The sequence below is a fragment of the Plecotus auritus genome, assembly GCF_963455305.1.
Source record: "Plecotus auritus genome assembly, chromosome: 3".
NCBI classification, from domain to species: domain Eukaryota; kingdom Metazoa; phylum Chordata; class Mammalia; order Chiroptera; family Vespertilionidae; genus Plecotus; species Plecotus auritus.
This window is the reverse complement of record NC_137772.1, coordinates 158096694-158120748: the sequence shown is the minus strand read 5'-3', so window position 1 is coordinate 158120748 and position 24055 is coordinate 158096694. Positions and strand designations below refer to the sequence as shown.

The 24055-nt window shown below is 42.3% G+C and overlaps 1 protein-coding gene across 1 annotated transcript in view; it reads left to right on the top strand.

Annotated features, from left to right (window-relative positions):
* Positions 1 to 2126: 2126 nt before the first annotated feature.
* Positions 2127 to 24055, top strand: part of MYRFL (myelin regulatory factor like) — a gene marked incomplete at its 5' end in the record, with an annotated part of 120790 nt that continues 98861 nt past the window's right edge. The window contains one exon of the mRNA XM_080662859.1: positions 2127 to 2172. Coding sequence (XP_080518985.1) covers positions 2127 to 2172 — 46 coding nt within the window. The remainder of the gene's footprint in view (positions 2173 to 24055) is intronic.

Here is a 24055-nt window from a genome sequence, read left to right as displayed (position 1 = left end):
GACTGAACGAACCTTGCCTTCCTCTGTTCTCTTGGATGTTCTCCCCAGCCCTTATCAGAGGCTGCCTTCAGCTACGTGGCTGGTGTTCTTCTCATGCCCTAGATTTGAGCCCACGGTGGGCAGGGACGATTATTTGCTCATATTTTTATTCCCTGCACCCAGCAGAGTTTAGTTCAAGTTTAATTGAAACACGTAGAAAATTCATTTCTTTAAACAACTTGATGACTTGTCCTTAAAGATATGGGGCTCAAAGTGACCTTCAAAGTAGAATTCTAAGCCTCTCTTTGCCCCGCCCCAGACAAAATTAGTTTGCTCATTTTCAAGGAACAATTTATGGGTATGAAGTTTAAAAAACACTTATTAAGAAGTATACTATATTACCTATACTAATTCTAATAATAATGAAACAACCAGACAAATTCAGAATGTGGAACATTTTATCAGACAATGGGCTCGGACTGTAAAAAAAAGGGCTGTTATTATAAAAAGCCAACTAACCAACCAAAATGACAAGAAGAGTGTTCTATATTTTTAAAAATATAGAACCAGAGACAATACATGAACATTCATTGGATCCTTGATCAGAAAAAAAAGAAAAAAAAAGAAAAATCAGCCCTGGCTGATATGGCTCAATAGACAGAGCATTGTCCTGCACACCTAAGGGTCTTGGGTTAGATTCCCAATCAAGGACATGTACCTGGATTGCAGAAGACAACCAATTGATGTGTCTCTCTCACATTGATGTTTCTCTCTCTCTCTCTCTCTCTCTCTCTCTCTCTCTCTCTCTCTCTTTCTCTGTCCCTTCCACTCTCTCTAAAAAAAAAAAAAATCAATGGGAAAAATATCCTTGGGTGAGGGTGAACAACAACAACAAAAAGAAAGCAAAACAAAAAATCATAAAAGAATAAAAGATATTTTTTGGACAGTGGTGGGAATTATATATGAGCTATCAGTATTAAATTGATGTTGCATTTTTTGGGTATGATAATCATAATATTGTGATTATGTGGAAGTCCTTATTTGTGAGGAGATATATACAGAATTATTTCTGAGTGAAATGTCAAGATATCAGCAACTTATTTTCAAATGGCTCAGCCAACAAGGTATATCAATATATCCAGAAAGAAAAGGCAAGAGTGAGAAAATATTAGTAATTAGTAAATCTAGATGAAGAGTATTAGTCATTTCATGGTACTATCCTTTCAGTTTTCTATAGGTTAAAAACTTTTTCAAAATAAAAAGTTTTGGAGGAAGAAAAAAGAAAGGGAACTGGTTTAATTTCCTAATTGTATTTTTAGGCTATCATTAAATAAATGAATAGTTAAGCTGTGAAAACCAAACATTTATTTGGGTATGGCTTTATATTTAAGAGTGAAACCAGCTGGTAATGAAACATAAACTCGCTTGTAAAAATTATCAAATCAGAAATGGAGTTTTATTGCTCATAAGAGGGACTTCTTTTACTTTACGGTTTATACTTTTCAGAGAGAATAAACTCTGAGGGATATAAACTAGATGTGTATCAAGCAACGTAAGTTTTAGCTGTGAGTAAATTTAAAAATATTAAAAAATCCCAATTTTTCGTTGTTACAGGCTTGTTTAAATGCTCTGCTCTTCTGGGTATCTGTCAAAGTGATTACCTGATTTGCCCCTTTCTCTAGGCGGAAACCCCCACCCTGTGTCTCTGCTTGGCTGTGACGAAACCCATCAGGTAGATAGAGGGGGAGATATAGGTACACTGGGGTAACAGGGTGGGTAGGAGCTAAGATGGCATTTATTGCCTGTTTATGTAACGACATGTGTCACTGAGGACAAAGGTCCTTAAAACAAAGGCGAGAGGCAGAGGAGAAACACCTCCCTACAGCAAGATCCATGGACTTGCTACCACTTCCCTCTTCGGATATTTTTCCCCTGCGTGGTTGAATGTCCTGGTTTTATAATCATTTTGAGGACTTAACCATCTCTCTGGGTCTCTGGGCACAATTCGATGCTGAAGACACACTTCACTCCAACAAAAAGAAAATGAAGATTTTTGGAGAGCACTCCTAGCCGGGGACTCGTGGGAACAGCCCGGACTTCCCCCGCCGGAGAGCCCTGTCCAGGAGGAAGCAGCCAGGCGCAGCACCATGGAGGTGGAGGGCGAGAGCGAGGCCTTGCAGCAGTTTTTCGAAGGTAAGAGGCCAGTTGCCAACACGGAGTTCACTGCCACGGACGCGCCCTTCTGCGACTCACTCACACTTGGCCTTGGAAGAAATGCTGTCGTATTGTCGGTCCTAAAATGGAAGTGGAGGTTTATTTGCTGTGTTTGTTGCAAAAATCAATGGTATAGGTAGGGATTTAAAAACAAAACCAGGATTTTCTTTTCATAGCCTAGTTTAAAAAAAATCAAGGGTCAGTTTGTCTGTTACTAGTATTTGTCCATGTCCTGTGCTAGATCTTATTCCTTCTGATTCCTTTAAACGCTAAACAGCCTGAAAGAGCAGAGGAGCACCTCTCCCCTCGTTCCCATCTCTGTTTTTCACAGCAGTTTAAAAATGTGTAACCGAATAAGGATTTGCTTTTGAACGAAATACCTTTTTCTCCAAGGGAGAGGCGCACTGTAGGACAAGGTTAGACAGATTTTATTCCTCCCCACCCCTAGAAACAGCAGCAGCTTCTCACGTTTAGTTGGGTTGATATTCTGATGGCAGGTCTGTTGAAAATGTCAGCAAGGACTGACTCCACGTCAGAGCGGCTTCAGTTTCTTACCGGTTAGCTATGCTCCGACTTCCACGTGAAGGGAAATGTGGCCACAGCTTTTACACATTCCAGGGTGATTCCCAGGCCGAAGTGGAGAAGAACTGAGGGCCGACCTGCTCATTCACAGAAGCCAGAGGGCAGTTAGCAGCATCTTGAGAAAGTGCTTTTGGAATTAGTGAAGTGTCTGACAAATGCTAGATGTTTAAAGGTTGAATGGAACTGACCCAAGGCCGAACAGTGATGAACACGGAAGAGCAGTCAGACCAAAGAAATAGTGAGATTCTAGGCCACTAACAGAAGGAGTCAACACAATACAGTAGTTTCTTGGTAGTGGCTTGGATTTTGCCAGAGTGGTGAGAAGAAATGTAAGACCAAGAGATCATTGCATTATCTTAGCCTTGCGATCCAACCCATCAAATGTTCTGTCTCTGACAGTGTCCAACTCAGGGTGCCCACCTGGGTCAGGCTTGGCGCACAGTAGGCACCCTAATGTTGCTGGATTGTTATTGCCTGATTTTACATCCTATGTAACTTTCATTCCAGCAGTAGATAGCAAGCTCCAGGCTACAGTTACATCTGCTTTATTTTAGAGAAACCACCAATTCATTTTACAAACGCAGGGTCTACTTTATTTCTTTCCTGATCTGGAGAAGACCTGAAAAGTTTATCTGGTCTACCTCCCTTTTTATGAAAGTGCTATTATACCTAGGATCTTATACTGTGCTTGTTTGCACTATTTTCACAAGTTTCTGGGGATTTGGTTTCCATAAGTTCCCTGTGTAGCTTATTACAATATCTGATTATTATAATAGTATCTTTCTTAACCCAAACCAAACTTCTGTTGCTCCATGAAGCCTTTTTCAAGAGGGCAGAGGAGTCATTTTCCCATGGAAAGAGAATAAAATGGTCAGTGTTTTCCTTGTATTATATTCTAGTGAACAGATGGAGAAAACGGTAGACTTTAGGAATAAAAATGGAGGCAATAGATGATGTGATCCCCACCACCTGAAAATTACACAACTAATTGTCAATTGTTATTACCTACTCTTCAGCAAATATTGATCACCTACTGTGTGCCAAGTCCAATAATCACCTCTTTGAAGCTTTTTCCTTAGATTGTAATGATTTCCTTTCTCAAGTATTTCTTAGAATGAGAACAGCAACACTAGAATGATATTCTAATGAGGAGGGCCGGTTTGCATGGCATGTTCCTGTAGATATGTCAGTTTCTAAATAATTGCAATCTTGTATGAAGAATCAAGATCTGAAAATCAAGAAAAGTTTTGGCAATTTGTTACCCACTTGAAAGCTGTTTTTCTTCATTTCCTCAGACTCTTTGTTCTAAGAAACTAAGCTCTACATAATGTATTTTTCCTTAGAAACACTTTTGCTTTTAAAACTATCTGAATTGCCCTGGCAGACGCCAAGGTTGCAGGTTTGATCCCCGGTCAGAGCACATACAAGAATCAACCAATGAATGCATAAATAAGTGGAACAACAAGTTGATGTCTCTCTCTCTCTCCCTCTCTCCCACCTTCCTCTCTCTCTAAAGTCAATCAATCAATAAAATTTTAAAAAATATCTGGATTGACAATACCATCTTAAATTAATGGCCGTAATTGTCAAAGCCTTTGAGATCTTAGTTTTTATTTTAAAGTTTTAAATATGACCTTACATTCTCAATTTGCTTTCTTATGGGTATTTCTTTTGGACTGCTTTGGTATCAGAGGACTCATCTTTTATTCCCATGCTTTTTAGAATAGTTTAAAAACTGCCTTGAGAAGAGTCTTTTGTTATTCATTATATTTAATCTTGAAAGAGGAAATTTCTGAATTGTTGAGAAGCTATTTAGCTCATTCTCTTTGTAATGTCCTGAAGCAGGTTTTCAAATGTTTCTTGACTGACCAGGAAAGCAAAAAAGGAGATTCCTGCCCTGACTGAGAGGAGTGGGAAGAACTACTCAGCGAGTCTTCAGGGAGGAAAGAAGAATTGTTGAGTAGAAGAGAGATGCAGCTTGGAAAAGTGCCTATGTGGTGTCTGTGTATAGTACACACTCAATAATATTTATAGAATAAGTGAATGAAAGAATTGTGCAAAAGACTATTCCATGCAACGAACAGCTATTAAACTTAAACTCTAGATGCAGAGAACCGGGCAAGTTCAAATATAGGAAGAGGAAAACTTGTGCAGCAGCAGAAAGGTCCAGTGAATAGAACAAAAAGAGGCTGTTGAGACATAGTATTGCCAGTTGGTGGAAAGCCTCAGGTTCCATTATTACCAGCGATAAAATAGTAAATGCCTCAAGTGAGCCCTGTATATTATTTCTGCAGGAGTGAAACCAGCTCTGATTGGTTGATGTTCCTGAATCCCTGTGAGAGCAACCAGAAGCTCTGAACAGTGAAACAGTACCAGGACTGGCCATGGGCAAGATTGTCTTGTGGATAAAGGGTATCTTTGGCCTCAGACCAGTCTCTCAATTCTTTGTCTTTCCTTCACTTTGGACCAGCACTTTCTTACCCTCTCAGACAACCAGCACCTTTATAGTCTCTTCCTTCTGTCCTAGTAAAACCTAAGCTTGCTCAGAAGGTACAAATAGCAAATGATCTCCCACCTTACATTTCTTTTGTATTTCAGGCGCTTTCATAGAATGCAAAGCTGTTTTGATTAAATGAGTCAAAAAAAGTTACTTTCTCTAAGGGTAGGTTCGGTTGATCTCTAATGGTAGAATTTTATTTTATTTTTTTATTAAATAATAGTTTATCTAACATTTAGTGTGGCCCAAAATTGGCCAAGATAAAGTCAGAAAACATTTTAGCCAGAAGGCTTAAAAAGACAAACACAACAAACTGACAGCACCACCTGGGTAACTCTTGGCACTGAGATTTGATGATGTCAATTTTTATCCATTGTTGCCCATTATCTGCATGTGTCATGCTGGACGTCATCGGATGGTGGCCCTTTAGACGTCATGCAGCATCCGAGCATCTCTGAAATGATCTCGAGGCAGGAGCCCCTTGTTTATTAGTGAGGCTGCCTCTGCTTCTGTGTGGAGACAGCATGCACTTTCCCAGGAGACTGCGAACGAGAACATGCCAAGGACAAGCCTGCCAGATCATGCAAGCGGTTTAGGATTATCTGAACATTTCTCTCTGATGTTCGCAGGTGGTTAGAAACTACATTGCCATGGCATGAAGCATCACAACAAAGAGGTGTGGGCTTGGTGCCACTGAGAAGCAATCCCTTTTCTTCTTTCATGCTGGGATCCCCAAGGAGAAGGCGATTTAATTAGAATTTAACATGTGCCATTAGTAGGTCAGAGCTAACCCTCATCACCTGCAAACACCCTGCATTGGACACCCGCCAGGATTATCACCCTCTCTAGGGAATCCTGGAACCAAACCACCATGACAGACCCTCTGGAAGGAGGCTCCTGAGAGGAGGCTCCACCACCTTCTTTGGGGTTCCTGATGTCATCTTTTCAATTTCGGAATTAGAATTAGGTTTCTGGAAGACTCCACAGGTCTTGGAAGGTACACTTTCAATACATAAGCAATCCTGGAAAATATAGATAACTTAAAACAAGAGGATAGTTTTCACTGTAATCTGACATCTACATATAAAAGCCTAATATGCAAAGTGTCCCCTCGGGGGTTCAACCGACCGGGAGTTCGATCGCTTGCTATGACATGTGCAGACAGCTAGGGGGCAGAGTGGAATGAAGGAAGGCCCCGGATGGCAGCCTGGGAAGGGAGGCCCCAGCTGGCAGCTGGCAGCCGCTAGGGACCCTACCTGTACAAATTTCGTGCACTGGGCCTCTAGTTTAGTGATAACAGCTCTTCACAGTTTGGTGTCAATTTTGTGTGTGTGTTTTTAAAACAAAAATGGGATTATACTATATTTTAATAATGAACTATTTTATGGAATAGAGAGTGAATAGCTCTTCATATCATTACTTATTCATCAATAACAATGGCAAAATCTGGCCTGCAACATGATTTTGTAAATTAAGTTTTATTGGAATGCACTCATTCATTAACAGATTACCTGTGGCTGCTTTGATGCTATGATGGCAGAGCTGAGTGGTGGCAACAGAGACCATAAGGTCCTCAAAATCAAAAGTATTTGTAATTTGGCTCTTTATGAAAAATGCTTGCTAACCCTTGTTCTACAACCTAATTAATGATAATAATTGTTATTTATTGAGCATTTACTATGTGCTGGGTATAGAATCATAGTCATCCTGTGTGTGAATCCTGGCTCTGCTTTTTACTACCTCTGGGATGATGGATAAGTAAACCTCTGCGGGTCTTAGTTTTCTTATTTATAAAATGGGGATAATTATATTTTCTCATAAAGTGGTTGTAAAGCGCTATGCCTGGCACAGAAAGCTCAGTAAGTGTTAGTTATTATTATTATTCTCATTGTAACTTTATTATCATTTCCTTTGTTTAGCATCAAAGCAGCCTTGGGAAGGATTTTTATATTCCTGAGAGAAACACAAGGCCGACAGAGGTTAAATAACTTGCTTAAGGGTCCTCCAGGTAGTAAGTGGCTGTGAAGTCATCATTTATTCCTTTCCTTTGCTTATTCCATCAGCCAGTTGAAATGAGCCAGACGCTGCCCCAAAGGGTAGAGATTCAGTGGTGACCAAGTAGAGTCCTTGCCCCAAAGCGACTCCTCTTCTAGCTAAAGGAAGAAGACAGTAAAGAGATAACCAAATAAATACATTGATTTTAGGTAGTCATTAATTATGAAGAAAATAAAACCAGATACCGGTGGAGACTGATGAAGGGAGGAAGAGTGGGTTACTTCAGGTAAGGCAATCATGAAAGGCTTCTGAGAAGGAGACATTCAAACTGAGGCCTGAATAATGACTGGGAGCAAGGTATCCATCAGTCATTATCCATCATCCCTGGGAAGAGCATTCCAGACAATGGGAACACCTGAGCTTGGAGAGGCCAAGGCGAGGGTGAAGTAGGGTTAGCGGGCAGTTGCAGGGGCAGGGGACAGTGTTGAGTGAAAGTGGTGGGAGTGATGTCAGAGTTTGGATTTTTATTTCCAGTGTGACAGAAAACCAGTGGAGAGTTTTAAGAAATACAAGATGAATGGAATATGGGAGTGAGAAAGGCTGAGGAATTAGAGATGATGCCTAGGTATTGGCATCAATATTGGTGAATGTTGGTTGGTTCAATGTGATTTGGCTTCTGCCTTGACTTACTCTTATGAAAAATTTTCCTAATTGCTTGATCATATTAAAAATCTTCAGCCCGCCCTAACTGGTTTAGCTCACTGGATAGAGTGTTGGCCTGCGGGCTGAAGAGTCCCAGGTTCAATTCTGGTCAGGGGCATGTACCTTGGTTGTGGGCACATCCCTAGTAGGGGGTGTGCAGGAGGCAGCTGATCGATGTTTCTCTCTCATCAATGTTTCTAACTCTCTATCTCTCTCCCTTCCTCTCTGTAAAAAATCAATAAAATATATATTTTTAAAAATCTTCAGCCCCTTGCCTAGCCAGTGTGGCTCAGTGGTTGAACATCAACCCATGAACTGGGAGATCACAGTTCAATTTGGGTCAGGACACATGCTTGGGTTGGGGGCTTGATCCTTAGTAGGGGGTGTGCAGGAGGCACCTGATTGATGATTCTCTCTCATCACTGATGTTTCTCTCTCTCTTTCCTTCTGTCTCTCTCTGAAATCAAGAAGAAAAAAAGAGGAAAAAAATGTTAAAAAACAAAAAACCTTTAACCTCTCACCCTCCTGGCATTCTCTCTAGGCTTTGTCACCATCATCCATTGTTTACTCATGGAAACACTCTCTTGTTTGATTCCATGGCATCTTCCCTTCTGGGTTTCATTCAGCATCTCTGTGTCCTCTCAGGCTCTTTCAGGAGTTCACCTTCCTCCTCTGATACTTAAGAGTCCTATTTCAGAAACTCTTTTATTTGAGCACCAAAGCTTATCCTGAATGGTTTCATTTATTCCCATGGATCAGCATATCCCAACTCTATTGCCAAGTTACAGACCCATATTTACAGCTGCTTAAACTACCTATGTATGTGTATGGGTGTCCCTCAGTTTCCCCAAATCAATACATTCAAAGTGGAACTCATTATCCTTTGCCTTCTTCCCTTTATTCTCCACTTCCTCCTGTATTCTCTTCACTCTCCAACAAATTCCCAGATTAGAAAGGAGGGTGTCACTCACAGCTAATCATTGCTGAAGTCTGTTGCTTCAACCTCAGAAATGTCTTTAGTCGTAACCTGCCCTTTATTTGAAAGGTCATCTCTTGCTAGAGCCTCCTAAATTCTCTCCTGTGCTAATCACCTTCCATTTCACTCTTTTCTCAAAAGGATGCCATTGTTTAAACATTCCTGTTGAATCTCCATTGCCTGAGCTTAGCACAATGGTCCCTATGCAACATTCCAGGCATCCTTATCTCCGGGGACTGCCCCGTACTCACATTAGAGGCAGTTTGATGTAACTGGTTAACAGCATGTTCCAGGGCCAGAGTTCTAATTTTGACTCTGCCCCTTGCTAGCTGTGATCTTGAGCAAGTTACTTAATCTCTCTGTACCTCAGTTCTTTATCTATAAAAGCGGGTTAATACCAGTATCTATCTAATTGGGCTAAGGTGAAGGTTAAATTATTCCATATGCGTAAGGTTCAGGACAATACCTCAATTACTATGTGTCTGTTATTATCATCATAGATATTATTATTATTGTTATCTATCCCCCAGGTACACTTTTCATGGTTCCTTGAATATACCCTGCCCTTTCATAACATTGGGTCTTTGACTATGCCTTTTGCCCAGAATGCACTTTCCTACTTCATCTAGCAAACTTCCCTGGGCAGTTAGAAGCAAAATTCTCCATGCTCCTATAACACTTCGTCCATACCTTTGATGTGCACCCTTCACATCAAAGTTTGATTTATGTGTTTACATATCTGTCTCCCACAGAAGACAATGATTACAGCTTGGTAAGTACCTGACTTTCATCATTTTTGCAGGCTTAGTTAGGGTCTTGAATGTAGAGTTACTAACTAACTAACTGACTAACTTGAATACATGTTAAATGAATATGATTCTTGACCACAAAGCAGGGGCCTTAATTGCATTATACAAAGGTTTGTGCTCCTTCTCTTATAGATATTTTACTATCAGAATCAACTTGGGAGCAAGTCAGCTCCTCAGCAATATTTTTTATGTGGGTTACGTTTGGAGCTGGGACCCGTAGCAGTGATCTTCCCCTAGAGTGGTACTTCTGTTTCTTTATTAGCAGGAAAGGAATAAAGAATGGAGGTGGTGTGGTGCGCAGTAGGACACGTGGCAGAGATGCTGAGGGAGGAGGAATTCAAAATCCAAGTCCATAAATGAGAGGTTCAGGCTGCAACTCAAACCGGGTCATGATCTGAGAATCAGCATCGAAACTTGTGAGTCACCAGGGGATGTTAGGAGTCCAACAGAGGAGTAGAAGCTCTAGTCCTGAGCAAAAGTAGAGGTTCAAGCACCAGGACACCAGTCAAGTTTGTAGGAATGATCACGGAGATTGTCTGATCACAGCGTCTTTCTCAGCTGAGGCTGTATTTGATAGGACACCCACCTCAATTCTGGAAATTGGGCATTATTACAAATAACACACCTTAACCCTGAGCTCCTGACTCCAGCCTGCACGGGTGGTGATATCAGACTGACATGGTGTTGGAGCACAGCCTTTGTCAGAGTACTGCGTGGTGCAAAGCAAAAGTCTTTAGAGGGATGGAGGCAGCTGGGTGTGCTCACAAGTGCAGTAGACAATATTAACTCTCAACAGTAGTTAGAGCACAGCTTACCCTGGGTTCAAATCCCACCTCTCATGAGACTTTAAGATACTGCTTTGGTAAATGACTTGCCCCTCTGAGACTGTTTCCTGTCTATCAAATGAAGTAGGTAAACTTAATAGGAAAAGAATAAGAATTAAGTAAGATAATGTATGTGAAATACTTTGCATAGTGCCTAACATACAGTTATTTGCCCAAAGAATTAGTATTGTCATTGTTCTATAGTAAAGAAAAATGTTTATTCTTTTAAAGGAGCTCCCTGAAGCAACCATCAGTAAAGAAAACCACTACCACTTAATGAACACTTGACTTTATGTAGGATGTTGTATTAAGACCTTTAGCTGTATTAATTCTTAATTTGCACAACAAAATTAACAGGCAGATAATGTTACCACTGTTTTAGAGATGAGGAAACAGAAATTCAGAGAAGGTTTGTAGCTTGCCCGAGGTAGCACAGCTATTGTGCTTCAGAGCTTGGAGTTGGACAAAAGTTTCTTTCTCTGAAGGCCTGTGCTCCTAGGCACTGTGCAGGGTCTTCTAAACAGGTTGCAAGGAAACATCTGTGAGTAACTGTGGAACTTAGGGCTCCTGTAAAATAACCAGGGCTGTGTGTGTGTGTGTGTGTGTGTGTGTGTGTGTGACAATTTGCATGTAATTCCATTCTGTAGATGAAATTATTCTGGACTGCTAGCAGTTGGTACCATCTGGCATTTTTTGGCAAAGCCCAGCTCTAGCACTGTAAGATGAGGTGTTTGTTGTTTAAGGACAATGGTTTATGTGCATGGAGCAAGCAGCTACAGAAACTCAAAAGATAAGGCTACTAATAAGAATGCAAAGATCTGCTTGGTGGATAACACAAATCCATAGAGGGAACTGAGGCAGCTGGGTCTACTTGGAAGTGTAGTAGAAAATAACTCTCAATCTTGTCCTTTTTGGTAACCAGACTCAGGACAAAAAGCCCAGCAATATTGTACTCTGACATTTGACTAGCAGTATAAGAAACGATTGTCATACACAGCAATGGAACGTAGTGTGTTTCAAGAACATCATATGCTTTGATAGTTGGAAATACTGTCACTCCCATAGGCTTAACTGATCAATATCCTCAAGTATTAGGAGCCGAGAAATGTGCTTCCTAGGAATCTCTATGGTGTGTGTTTGATGGCTTAGGCCTGGGTTCAGGCAGACCTGGGTTTGAATCCTGGTTTCTCTGTTTCTTCATTTCTCAACATTGGGTCAATTATAAAAGTTTCCGTTTTCTCCATCTGTAAAGTAGGGATAATAATACCTACCTCTTAGGTGTGTGAGGATTAATGGTAAAATGCAGAAATGATGAAGTAAATGATAGTTATTGATCTTTAGTATAACATTTGCAAGTGTGAAGGAACCAAATTGCTTGCTTTATTCTGAAACAAGAACGAATACAAGCTACAAATACAGGGTGTCCCAAAATAATGTATACAGTACTCACTTTAACAGCTGAGAGCTCAATTGGTGTTTCTTTCTTTTCGGATTTAACCTGTTGGAATTAATAATGGCAGCCAAAGTTGTATATATTTTGGGGGATACCATATATCTCAACACATTTCTTTCTCAAAGGGAGTTATTACAACTTCTGCATGTTCACAGTCATTCCAGAGTCTTTATAATCATAAAATCCATTTATAGCCTTTAGTTGCCAAGCAACAAAGGACAAAGTACTGAGCATTTCCTTTTATTGCAGGGAAAAAAAGGTTCAGCTTTTCCATGTTAGTCCTGAAATCAACATTTTTCAGAAAAGACAGGAAAACTTAATACCATGTTTCCAGGGTTAGCGGCATTCCTTGTTTGGGGGTAGAATCAAAGCTGAAAGGGGTACATTGTTATTATTGCTCTAGGCTATTCAGGAACAGGCTTATATTTTGTGCTGCTCTCACGTGAAGAGAACTGGTCCTTTGATCTCTTAATGGTCTTTTGGAAAGGCTGGGGTGATGTAACATACAGATGAGAACTATTACGTGCGGACCTTGGTAACCACTGGCCTCAAACAGGTCATTCAGCCATGCACTGGCAGGGTTGGAGAACTGGCTTTGCGACACATAACTGCACTAAATTCTTCACTTCTTTGAAAGGTGTGTTGACGTAAGAACATCCCAAACTGCAGAGAATGTTTGAGTTTATATGAGCCAAACCGATGACAGACTCTGGGGAGCCAGATCTCTAATGCTCCGGAGATGAACAGCTTCTTGTGTGCATTTGACATTAAGGAGGGCAGTAAGGAAGATTACAGGGAGGTGGGAGAAAGCAAGGTCGGGTTGGATTACAGGATAGTTAACAAGATTATTTGCCCTCCTGTGGGTGGTTATGACTTAGTTGGGAGGTGTGTTAACCAAGGTGCACAGAAACAAAGGGCAGGTCTTGTTTAAGGCAAAGATAAGCCTTTTAGTAAAGAAGTTGTATGCCTGGGGCATGACTATCCACCAGGACCCGCCCAGATCACCCTGTGAGGTTACTTTCCATAGAACCCCATTTTTTCTCCACAAGTGTCAAAGCTTTCAATTACTTCTGTGTTGTTCTTCGTTGTTGTTTTTTGTCCCTGGATAATCAGTAAGGGCTGAAATTAAAAAAAGAATAGAATGAATATATTATTATTTAAAATCCTGTAACGTACTCCAATACAGCTTGTAGTTTTAAAAAGCTCTTAAAAACATGTATGGAAACCTTTTTTTTTTTTTTTGCATAGCTCTTTCTCTATTCATGCGTATTAAAACAGTGCAAAAGCAGATTATCTTTTTTTTTAAATGTTTAATCAGCTTTAATCAAGATAGCCAAAAACTGCCCTTGGCTGGTTTTCTCAGTGGTTAGAGCATTGGCCCTCGAACCACAAGTTCAATTCCCCATCAAGGGCATGTACCTCGGTTGCAGATTCGATCCCTGGCCCTAGTTGGGGCACGTGTGGGAGGCAACCAGTCAATGTATCTCACTCACATTGATGTTTCTCTCTCTCCCCCACACCTCCTCTCTAAAAAGAAATGGAAAAAAATATTCTCGGGTGAGAAATAAAAAAAAAGAAGCTAGCCCAAAGCTTAAACAATCCAAATTTTCATTAAGAAAAGAATGAATAACAAATTATGTATATTCATACAATAAAATACTCAACAGTAAAAAATAAACTACTGATTGGTAACATAATGCCATGGATGAATTTTTAAATTTTTATGTTTACAATTTTACAAAATAGTGTACTGAAATATACTAAAGAGCATCTACTTATGATTCTATTTATGCTCGATTCAAGAACAGGTAAAACCAAGTTATGATGACAGAAATCAGAACAGCAGTTCCAGAGGCAGATTTCTGGAAAAGGTTGTGAGGCACCTTTCTGAAGTCAGAGAGTTTCTTGATTGGAATTTGATTCCCCTGCTCCTCATACGCATTCTGCCTGTGCAGTGGGCCTCTATAGATGCAAACAGCGAAGACAATGATCCTTTTTATCTCCCCTTGTTGGGTTAGGGAAGCTTTGAAACAAATCTAAGAAGTCACATAACATGTTTTAAATGCAGGAAGAGGAAAAAAGAACACTGACAAATAATCCTATTTAATAAAAGGCTAATATGCAAATTGTCCCCTCGGGAGTTCGACCAATCAGGAGTTCGACTGTTTGCTATGATGTGTGCTGACCACCAGGGGGGCAGTGTGGAATGAAGGAAGGTCCTGGCCAGCAGCCAGCAGCTGGGGAAGGAAGGACCCAATCAGCCCTGATTGCCAGCCAGGCCTAGGGACCCTACCCGTGCATGAATTTTGTGCACCAGGCCTCTAGTTTCTTAAAAATTCTACATAGTAACATCTAGTCAAAGGCTCTTCTGCTGAGAGTAAATGTCCTTTGGGACAATTTTTTTTGCGTGAATATAAAAGAATAAGATCTAGCTGTTAGCATGACTAGGCTAATTCCAAATCATCAGAAGAGAGGCACTTTAAAGTCTGTAATTCACACATCTCAAGAAGTGTGCCTAAAGCATTTGAAGAACTACAATTTTCTCCTTTTAATCTTCATGAACATAAGACAAACACAAAAATCTTTCTCCTCTCCTCTCCCCCTGGGAGAAGCAGGCCTCTGTGTGAAAATGTGAATTGACCTTTCACGGTGCTGAGGACCTCAGGGCTGCGAACCATGCTCAGACTTGGTTCTCCCTCTCTTTGCTGGCTGTTTATGGAAATGTTGGGGGGAGAGGGACACAAAAACTCATACTCAGCCACCAATTTTTACATTTTCTTATTTTGTCAGTTTATTCCTAACCCATCTTCAAAAGTTTCTCCTCACTCTTCCATTTGTACTGTGCTTGTTTACCAAGTTTGATACTAGTATTTTACAAACCCGTCCATTTCCATCAGCTCATTGGCCCCTCACACGACCCTAAGAAGAAGGCATTTTACCGATGAAAGAAGTGGAGCCTTGAAGAAGTTGACAGATGTATCTAAAATCACATTGGTAGGTGCCAGGGCTGGTGGCAAAATCTTGGTCTTCTCTTTCCAACTCCAAAGCTCTTTCCATCTACATCCCACTTGGCCTTTCCAAAGGAAAAAGGGAGCAAAGATGTGTTTCATCTTATTGGCGCCCATATTCTGAAGCCAGCTGCCCAAAAAATACTTAAGTGAACATGGTCGATCTTTGGGAAAATTCCCCCCTTTAACCCTCCTCTCCCTCACTTGAGTCTAGTTACCATTGTAATCTCCCACAAACTGGCTGCTGGCTACCCAACCCTACACTCCCCAGAACAGAGCCAGCAAGTTCTTATCTCTTCAGCCTTCACCTCATCTCTGGCTTTGATGAAACTGATCTGCCCAAGTTCAGCAATTGGTTTATTGTTCTGAAGCCTGTGTTTGGGGATTGGAGGTGAAGAACAGAGAAAGAATAAAAGGGAATGAACATTTATTATGAGCCAAGCACGTAGCGTTAAAGAAAAAAAAAATCAATGCTATTATCAAAGCATGGTAAGGAGAACATTCAAAGAAGAGACCATGCCCTAGCCGGTTTGGCTCAGTGGATAGAGAGTCAGCCTGCAGACTGAAAGGTCCCGGGTTCGATTCCGGTCAAGGGCACATGTCGGGGTTGTGGGCTCGATCCCCAGTAGGGGGCGTGCAGGAGGCAGCCAATCAATGATTCTCTCTCATCATTGATGTTTCTCTCTCTCTCTCCCTCTTCCTTCCTCTCTGAAATCAATAAAAATATATTTAAAAATAAAAACAAAAACAAAGAAGAGACCATTACAATAGGTATAATGACCACCGTGATGGCATTTTGCAGTGGAGGGGAGAGATTGGGCTCCACTTTGAATACAGCGTGAGTGAGTGGGCTAAATTTTTATCCAAGGAGCAGGGGGAGGGGATTCCGGAAAACATGACCTAACAAGATCCTTGCTGAATGCAGGCTGGGGTGATCAGACATCACCTGGGCGAGGGAGAGGATGGGAACCTGATTTAAATATTGAAGGTGATCAGATACAGAGAGGGGGGATGCTGGTTAAACTGATAGTATTAGAATTCTTGTTACATTTAAAAACTGCCAAGAGAAACACAGAAGTAGGCCTCATTGGAAAGTTCAAGGGAGTTGGAGTACAGTTTGGTCAAGGAGAGAACCTGTGGAATTATATATGTTATCACATTTAGTCTGCAAGCTCTCAGGTGGTAAAAACCATTTCCTCTTTCAAGATAAGGAAACAGGCCCAGAGAGGTTCCGGAGAACTGGAATTTAATCCAGGTCTGCATGCCTTGCAGCTTCCCAAATTCTCACACTTCTGCCTCCGAGTCACATGGGCTCCTTCCTTCTGGAATACTTTCCGGCCCTTGTTCACCTGGCTCACTGCCATTCACCTTAGGCTTTGGCTCCGTTCCCTCCTTGTTCCCATGAACTTTGCAGCACTTTGCTTTTCACACTGCCAGGCATGTATGGCCTTTTCCTGTGTCTGTCTCCTATGGACAACTGGAAGGAAGGAACTATGTCTCATTCATTCCTGCACCTCAGCAGCTAGGAACCGGCACACAGTAGGGACTCAAACAAATTTGTTGAATCAACAAATATAGAACCCTAAGCCTGGTCTCTTTCCAGGATTCCAAGTCTTCCGGGTTTTCCTCATTTATTTCTTGCATCTAAGAGGACGAGAGTCTTTGTCCCACACTTGGCTGAAGACTCAGCTCTCAGCTGGTGTTCTGCTGGGCTGTGCCCTCCTTCTCTGCCTGGCTTCGCAGGGCAGGAGGTATTGCTAAGGCAGGACGGGCACCCCTGAAAGATGCAGGGTGGGCAGCTTCTTTGTTACATTTTTTTTCTGAAGTTGTGCCATGCAGGCTCTACCCATGGGACCCTTGATTTAATATCCAGCACTGTATATTCCAGATGAGCCCAGCCCCCTGTAAAGCCTGTAGGTGGGTTCCCCCTCTTTAGCTCTTCTTCCTTTGGGATGGTCTTCCTCCTTCTCCTCTTCCTTCTTCTTCTTCCTCTTCCTACTCCTTTTTGGCTTTTGGCAAAATTAGACTTTCTAATAGACGAAACCAGAACAATACTTCTTCAAACTCTTGAACATAAATCAATAAGATCCTTTGATGTGTTCCAATTAAATTTCTTTTTGTCAGCTTCTTTCCCAAATTTATCTTCTATGGTTAACATGCATTTGCGTTTTATTTCTCTTCTAGTTTTCTTTTTTCCTATATTAATGTTTTTTTTTTAATTTTATTGATATCAGAGAGGAAGGGAGAGGGAGAGAGAGATAAAAACATCAATGATGAGATAGAATCATTAATTGGCTGCCTCCTGCATGCCCTACAATGGGGATGGAGCCCGAAACCTGACCAGGAATTGAACCTTGACTTCCTGGTTCCTAGATTGATGCTCAACCACTGAGCCACTCTGGCTGGGCAAGTATACAATATTGAGGAGAAAATGGACTTAATGTGTTCAGAGAGAGGAGAGTCCTTGAGCTCAGGAAAGGTATGTCTCATGTAATTGATTTAAGCCAGTTATCATAATCTCAATTTCCTCCACTCTCTTTCCCTTACATTTCAGCAGCTGTAACTCTGCTTTACAACCCCTTCCAACATCCTTTTATAAAGCAAGTTCCTATATTTTCTGAAGTATTTAATGATATTAATAATAATTTGATGCCTTTTACATTTTTATTAGGAATGTTATTGTTTTTATTAGTTTTTAAGTGGTTTGCCCAAACCTTTCTTTCATTACTTCACATGACTTTGCAGAAAGCAAGGTTGTTCAGTAATAGATATGTTATAGTAGAAAACACCTGAGCCCCTACCATAATAACTGTATTATTGAAACCTGAGCAGGCATTTAAGCTTGGTAAGACGGTTTGCTCTTCTGAAACATAGGGATAATAAAATGGGGTTCCTTTTTGATATAGTAAAATTATTGTGGGGACTAAATGGGAAAGTGACTATAAAAGTCTTAGCACAGTATCAGCATATAAAAAGTGCTCAACAAATTTATCAAATATTATTATTATTCTCCACTGACCATCTCTCACGTGGCTTGTCTGTGATTCTTTCACACTCTGTTGGCTCTCCTCTGGACACCCTAGTATTTGTCATCATTCCTCTGAAGGTATGGGGCCCATGTAACCAAGACTGGACCTGTGCATAGAGGAATAGGGGCCTCAACATCCCAGCTCTGTACTCAATGATTTTATTATTATAACCCTGCAGTAATTTATTTTCTTCCCAATACTTCCTTATCACCTGTTCACTGATAAGCCAAGTTTCCCTATCTCATACTTACATAATTTAAAAAGTTGATGTAAAGCTGAATGCTTAACTCACTAAATTTCATCTTGCCAGTCAGCCATCAATCTCGTCAGCCCAGATGAGACCTGATTCGTGCATATTATATTGCACCTTGCCCACCTCCAGGCCATCTGCATACTTGGCCAGTCTGGTTTCTCTATACTTATCCAAACCACAAATAACATTATTGGGAAGGATGACAGCAGAGTCATATACTGAATTTTAGGATTTTCTCCAGGTTAACATTTTGGGGTAGAGTTGTTCACCCAGGAGTAAATTCACCTAATTCTAATGTAATTTTCTCCACCTTTCTCCATCTTAGCAACAAACACAGCCGCCCTTAACTGCCTGCTCCTCCCCGCTAAATAGGACTGGAAGCCCCCTTGACCTATCACATCATGTTGGTGCCGCTGGTTTCCTTTCTGTGCTCCTCCCCCACCTTGAGGGTGAGACTGAGTGCTGTTCACTGTTGTATCCCCAGGGCCCCGCACACACACTTCATTGGATATTTAGTGAATGTTGAATGAATGGGTTAACGATTTTGTTAAATATGTAGCTGAAGTGAAGGTACACATTTCCGTGGAGAGTGTCCTACTCTGCCAGTCAGGCAGCTGAACAGGACATGAAGTCCACCCACAGGGCCAGTTCTTTGTGGGCGCATGCAGGCTCCCCGACTGCCTTCTGATGTTTGTAGCGGCCAGCAGTCAGGTTTTTAGCAATCCTTTCTAGAATTTTGCATCTGCGACAGTTATAGAAACCCCATGTGGGTGTTGCCATTCTGTTACACAATGTGCTTGAACTCTTTATTTGCTCAAGTGAAATAAAGGTTAATTTTCATTTTATCTTTTGATTATCAGGCACATGAATTTCAAGTGATTCATAACACCTTAAAGTCCAGAGACAGTCTTTTAATTTAGTCACTGTTTCCAACAATGAATCATGTTAGCTCTGCTTGAAAGAACTGATTAGGTTCTTCCTGGGTCAATGTAGGACAGCCTGCACAAGGAGGAGCGGGAGCCTCCCAGGGTTCCAGGTCATCGGGTAGAGGGTTCCTCGAGGACAGTGCCTGCTGCTCACTTCTGTCTCCAGGAGCACGGAAGCAAGATTGACATGGCATGAGCCTGAGCAAGTGAACCCCTCCAGCTCCTTCGCAGGCTCCTCACCCACGTCGCTCATATTTCCTATCTCAAGGCACCAGCATTACCAGCCACCAAAACAGGGATGAGGAACAGCTTAGATGCCTTCTCATCAACCACAAAGTCCAGTGGGGCCCTCCTCTCAAATACTATTCACCTCCAGTGGTGTGCTGGTGAATGTTTAACAGCCAACCCTTAGGGTAGGGGGAGAAATTCCCCAATTCATAGCGTTTGACAGCTTCCATGCTGTAAATGCTCCTAGTATGGCTAATGTCAAGCTGCGAACAAGAAGACACTAAACGTGGAGTTGGGAAGAGACGTGCACAAGCTTGTACACGCTGACTCCAGCACGTCACTGCACATCCTTCCACTCTCCCGACCCCACCTCCCCTGCACCAGATCAGGTTCTTGGCTTTCCAGGCCTCAGGGTCTGCTCCTGCTAATGGTTCCAGCCTCGTAGACCCTTGTTCCTAGAAGCTTTTCCTAGCACCCTTTTGCTCCTGCTGAGTCATTTAGGTGTCCCATAATGTCCTGTGTACAACTCTGTTCTCACATAGAATTGCCATGGTATGTTTTTATATCAGTTTTCTCACTGAACTCTGAATTTCTTGAGCACAGCAACTGATGGTAATGACAAAATGTAGTATTTATTGAGCTGGGAAGTATGTAAGCACCTTATAGGCATCCTCGCAATTAATCCTTCCATGCTGTGAGGTGGATGCTCTTATTATCTTCATTTCATAGAAAGTTATCATAATAACGAAGACACAGAGAAACTAGGTAATTTACCCCAGGGTGCAGCCAGTTTTGACCCCTGGGCTGATTGCAGAATCAGGACCCTTACCTACTAAGGCTCCTTTGTCTTTGAATCTCTAGCACTGTGTGTGGTCCATAGCAGGTGCCCTCTGATTGTGTGTTGGGTGATTTAATGAGGGAAGGCTAATGTTGGCAGTGTTCTTGACTAGTCTCTTTGCTCTAGTATTGCCCAGTTTCACTCCCAACAGCAGCAGAAAGGCCTTTCAAAAATATAAACCTGGCCCTGGCCAGGCAACTCAATGGTTTAGAGTGTCTTCCTATATGCCAAGGTTGTAGATTTGATTCTGGTCAGAGCACATATATGAGTCAACCAATAAGTGCATAAATAAGTAGAACAGCCCTAACTGGTTTGGCTCAGTGGATAGAGCATTGGCCTGCGGACTGAAAGGTCCCAGGTTTGATTCCAGTCAAGGGCATGTACCTTGGTTGCCGGCACATCCCCAATGAGGTGTGCAGGAGGCAGCTGATGGATGTTTCTCTCTCATCGATGTTTCTAACTCTCTATCCCTCTCCCTTCCTCTCTGTAAAAATCAATAAAATATATTTTAAAAAATAAAAAAATAAGTAGAACAACAAATCTCTCTCTCCAAATAAATCAATAAAATATATGATAGTGTCACTCCTTTGATGAAGAATTTCCAATGTCTTAGTAAATTTTAAGATAAATTCCTTACCTTGATACTTATGAATCTTCATGATCTGTTATCTGCCAGTTTCTCTAGCTACATGTCCCACCATTCACATTTATTCATTTAAATATTATTGCTCACCCAACAAATTCAATATTATTGAATAATCAGCATGTTATAAGCCTTTTTCTAGGTGTTCAGGGTCTGTACAAACACAGGCAGTTTCTATCCCAGAGAGGCGTAGAGCTCAGGAGAGACAGACACTCACCACGTAACTGCGGCAGTGGCTGAACTGAAAGCACACGCAGTGTGCAGGGCGTCCATGCGGGGCTGCTCTGTCTGCCGTGCTCTTCACCGGCCCTCCCTCCAGCCCTGGCCCAGCCACGGGCTCATTTCCACAGGAATCCTGCTGCTGACCAGTTAAATTCATTTGAACCATTTCCTTCCTGTTCCTAGAATGTTCCCCCCACCCTCTACTTACACTTAAATATTCCTCTCAAGTGTCACCTGCAAGAAATCCTTGACTCACTCCAGCCATCCTGATTGGTACCCATGTCTATATCCACCCTAACACTGAACACCCTGTGCTGTGAGCTGATTTACTCGTCCCTCTCGCTGGACTGTGAGCTCATCCTTGATTTTATTTATGGACACACAGTGGATGCTAAGTAAATGTTGAATAAATGAATAAAACAATTAATTAATGATTGGAAATGTCTCTGGGGAAATGTCATCTTTAGTGTCATCTAACTCTGAACTGGCTATGGCTCTAAACACCAACATTAGCTTTCCTCTCCCCCATCTCCTCTTTTCCCACCCATCCTCCTCCTTCTTTGGAGTATCCATTAACATTTCTGCTCCAATTTTTCATGAACACTGGCTATCAGAGGGAAACTATCTTTATGTTTAAATCCAAAGGGCAACCATTATGGTGATCCTCGTGGTTGCCTAATTTTGTCAACGTGTCTGTTGTCTGAATACTCTGGGCAGCATTGTTGTGGGACAAAGGATGTAAGAGTAGATATAGAAGGAACAGGAGCATTCAGGTTGGGGACAGTGAGGTGGAAAGGGACCCCATCAGATGTAAACAAGAAGGGTCTTCCCATAGGACCGGGGTGTGTGGATGGGCAGGCGGGTGTGGGGGGAGGCGGGGAGTAATGAACATCTGTGCAGTTTCTCCAAAGGCATATGTAGGTCTGTTAGTCAGTCCTTCGAATGCAGCATGGATTTGTCTGTGGCACTCACTCCCTGTGGATTGATTCTCATAACCATGTGCTTTTTTCTTGTCTGTCCAAGGCCAAGGGCAGCAGAGCGGGTCACCCTCCTGCCGCTGTCACTGTGTCTGGAAGAGGAGGCAGAGAGCTGGGGTGAAGAGGGGCTTTGCTTTCCGAGAGCAATAAAGAGTCAGTTCTCTGGTACTCCCAGGAGGCCTGGGCAGCCTCTCCTTTTGTGAGCAGGACTGTGACAGCCCTCCCCAGGTACAAACATAATGTAGAAAAGGGAACAATCGAGGTTTGAAACAGAGCCTCCCGGCGGGGTGGGATGCCCAATGACCCCCTCTTTGCAGGTTTGGGTGTCATAAGCCAGTGTTTAAGACATTTAGAGCTAAGTGATTATTTTTAAAAGCATGGGATTTATTTTCAGAGCCATTAGAGAGTGGCCCGGTGTGTGTAAAAGCCTCCTGGAAACAATTTCATCTGACACTGTGGATTTATCTTGTTGAGTAATTTCCTTTGGGTCTGGAAAGCACAGATGTGCTGCTGGAGTCCTAGTAAATGCTGGCTACCACAGGGATCATCTTTCCTTGTTTATTAAGGGGTTTGGACAAGCCACACACGGCAGGTCCTGGGAGCTGTGGACCATCTCCTATTTCTACCTGGGGGTGGGGGTGGGGGAAGGTGGTGATGTAAAGCAAGTAGCACATCACTCATCTATGGGCCGCCTCCTATTTGTTCCTGGGAAATTGTGTGTGTGTGTGTGTGTGTGTGTGTGTGTGTGTGTGTTGGGGAAGGGTGCTGTATAAAGCAGATGGGACACCAGCAGGGATTTCAGTGGGAAACTAAACAGATCCTTCCCTCCATCTGCTTCTCTTAGCAATCGGCTTGACCAAAGCCCAGTGAAGTGCTAGAAGCAGTTGCTTCTCTGCAGTTGGTTGGCATTGCTGGGGGAGGGGTGGTGGTGATGGAGGCTGTGCTAAGGGCAGGCTCAGGAACGAAGGCAGGCCTGGTTGGCTTCCCTGGGTGTTATTTATTAGCTGTGCGACCCTGGAAGTTACCTTCTCTGTAAACTGGGGATGCTATTGATGCCCACCTCCTAGGGCTGCTGTGAGGAGTAATGGGGAAATACAGGTGAAGTGCTTATCCTTTTGCTTGGCTCAGAGTACGAACTCGTAACTGAATGGCCCTGGACAACAGCGATTGTGTTCGATTTCATCTCCCTTCTTCTCTTCTTGTCCCCTTATAGTCCTTTCCCACAAAGCCACCGGAGTAACATTTTAACAATGTAAAGCACATCATGTCACCTTCCAAAGGCTTTCCGTTGCTCTGACCCTCTCCTCCCACCTCCCTGTGCTCATGTGCTCTGGCCGAGCTGGAATGATTGCCTCTCAAACATGCTGAGCACGGTCCGCACGGTCCAGCCCCAGGCTCTTGCCCTTGCCATTCCCCCGTAGTTACGTGGCTGACTGCTTTCTGAGCAAGGCCTCCACATCAAAGAGAGCTCTGCCCCCACTCTCTCATACCACTCCATTTTATTTTCATCACTGTCTGATAAATCCTGTTTCTTTATTGTTTTTCATAGCCATGAATATCCTCCCCGGACCCCGCTGTTGTCATCTTTTCCTCCCGTAGAATTCAAGCCCCCTAAGGGAGCTTGTCTTCCCCCTCCCCCCAAATGCTGTGTCCTCAGAATCTTGTACAGTGCTCGGCACATGGTAGATGCCTAATAAATGTTGGTTGAAGCAATGAAAGAGTGAATGAGCCTTGTCCTGCCCATCTCCATCCTATCCTTTCTTCAAAGTCTAGCTCAATACTAAACTCCACTATGAGGTCATTTTTGACCATCCCAACTTTTAGGAATATCTTCTATTTCCCTCTTAGTTCATGCCACTGAATGGAGTTGATGATCTCTCTTCTCTTTTCCTTTCCTCCT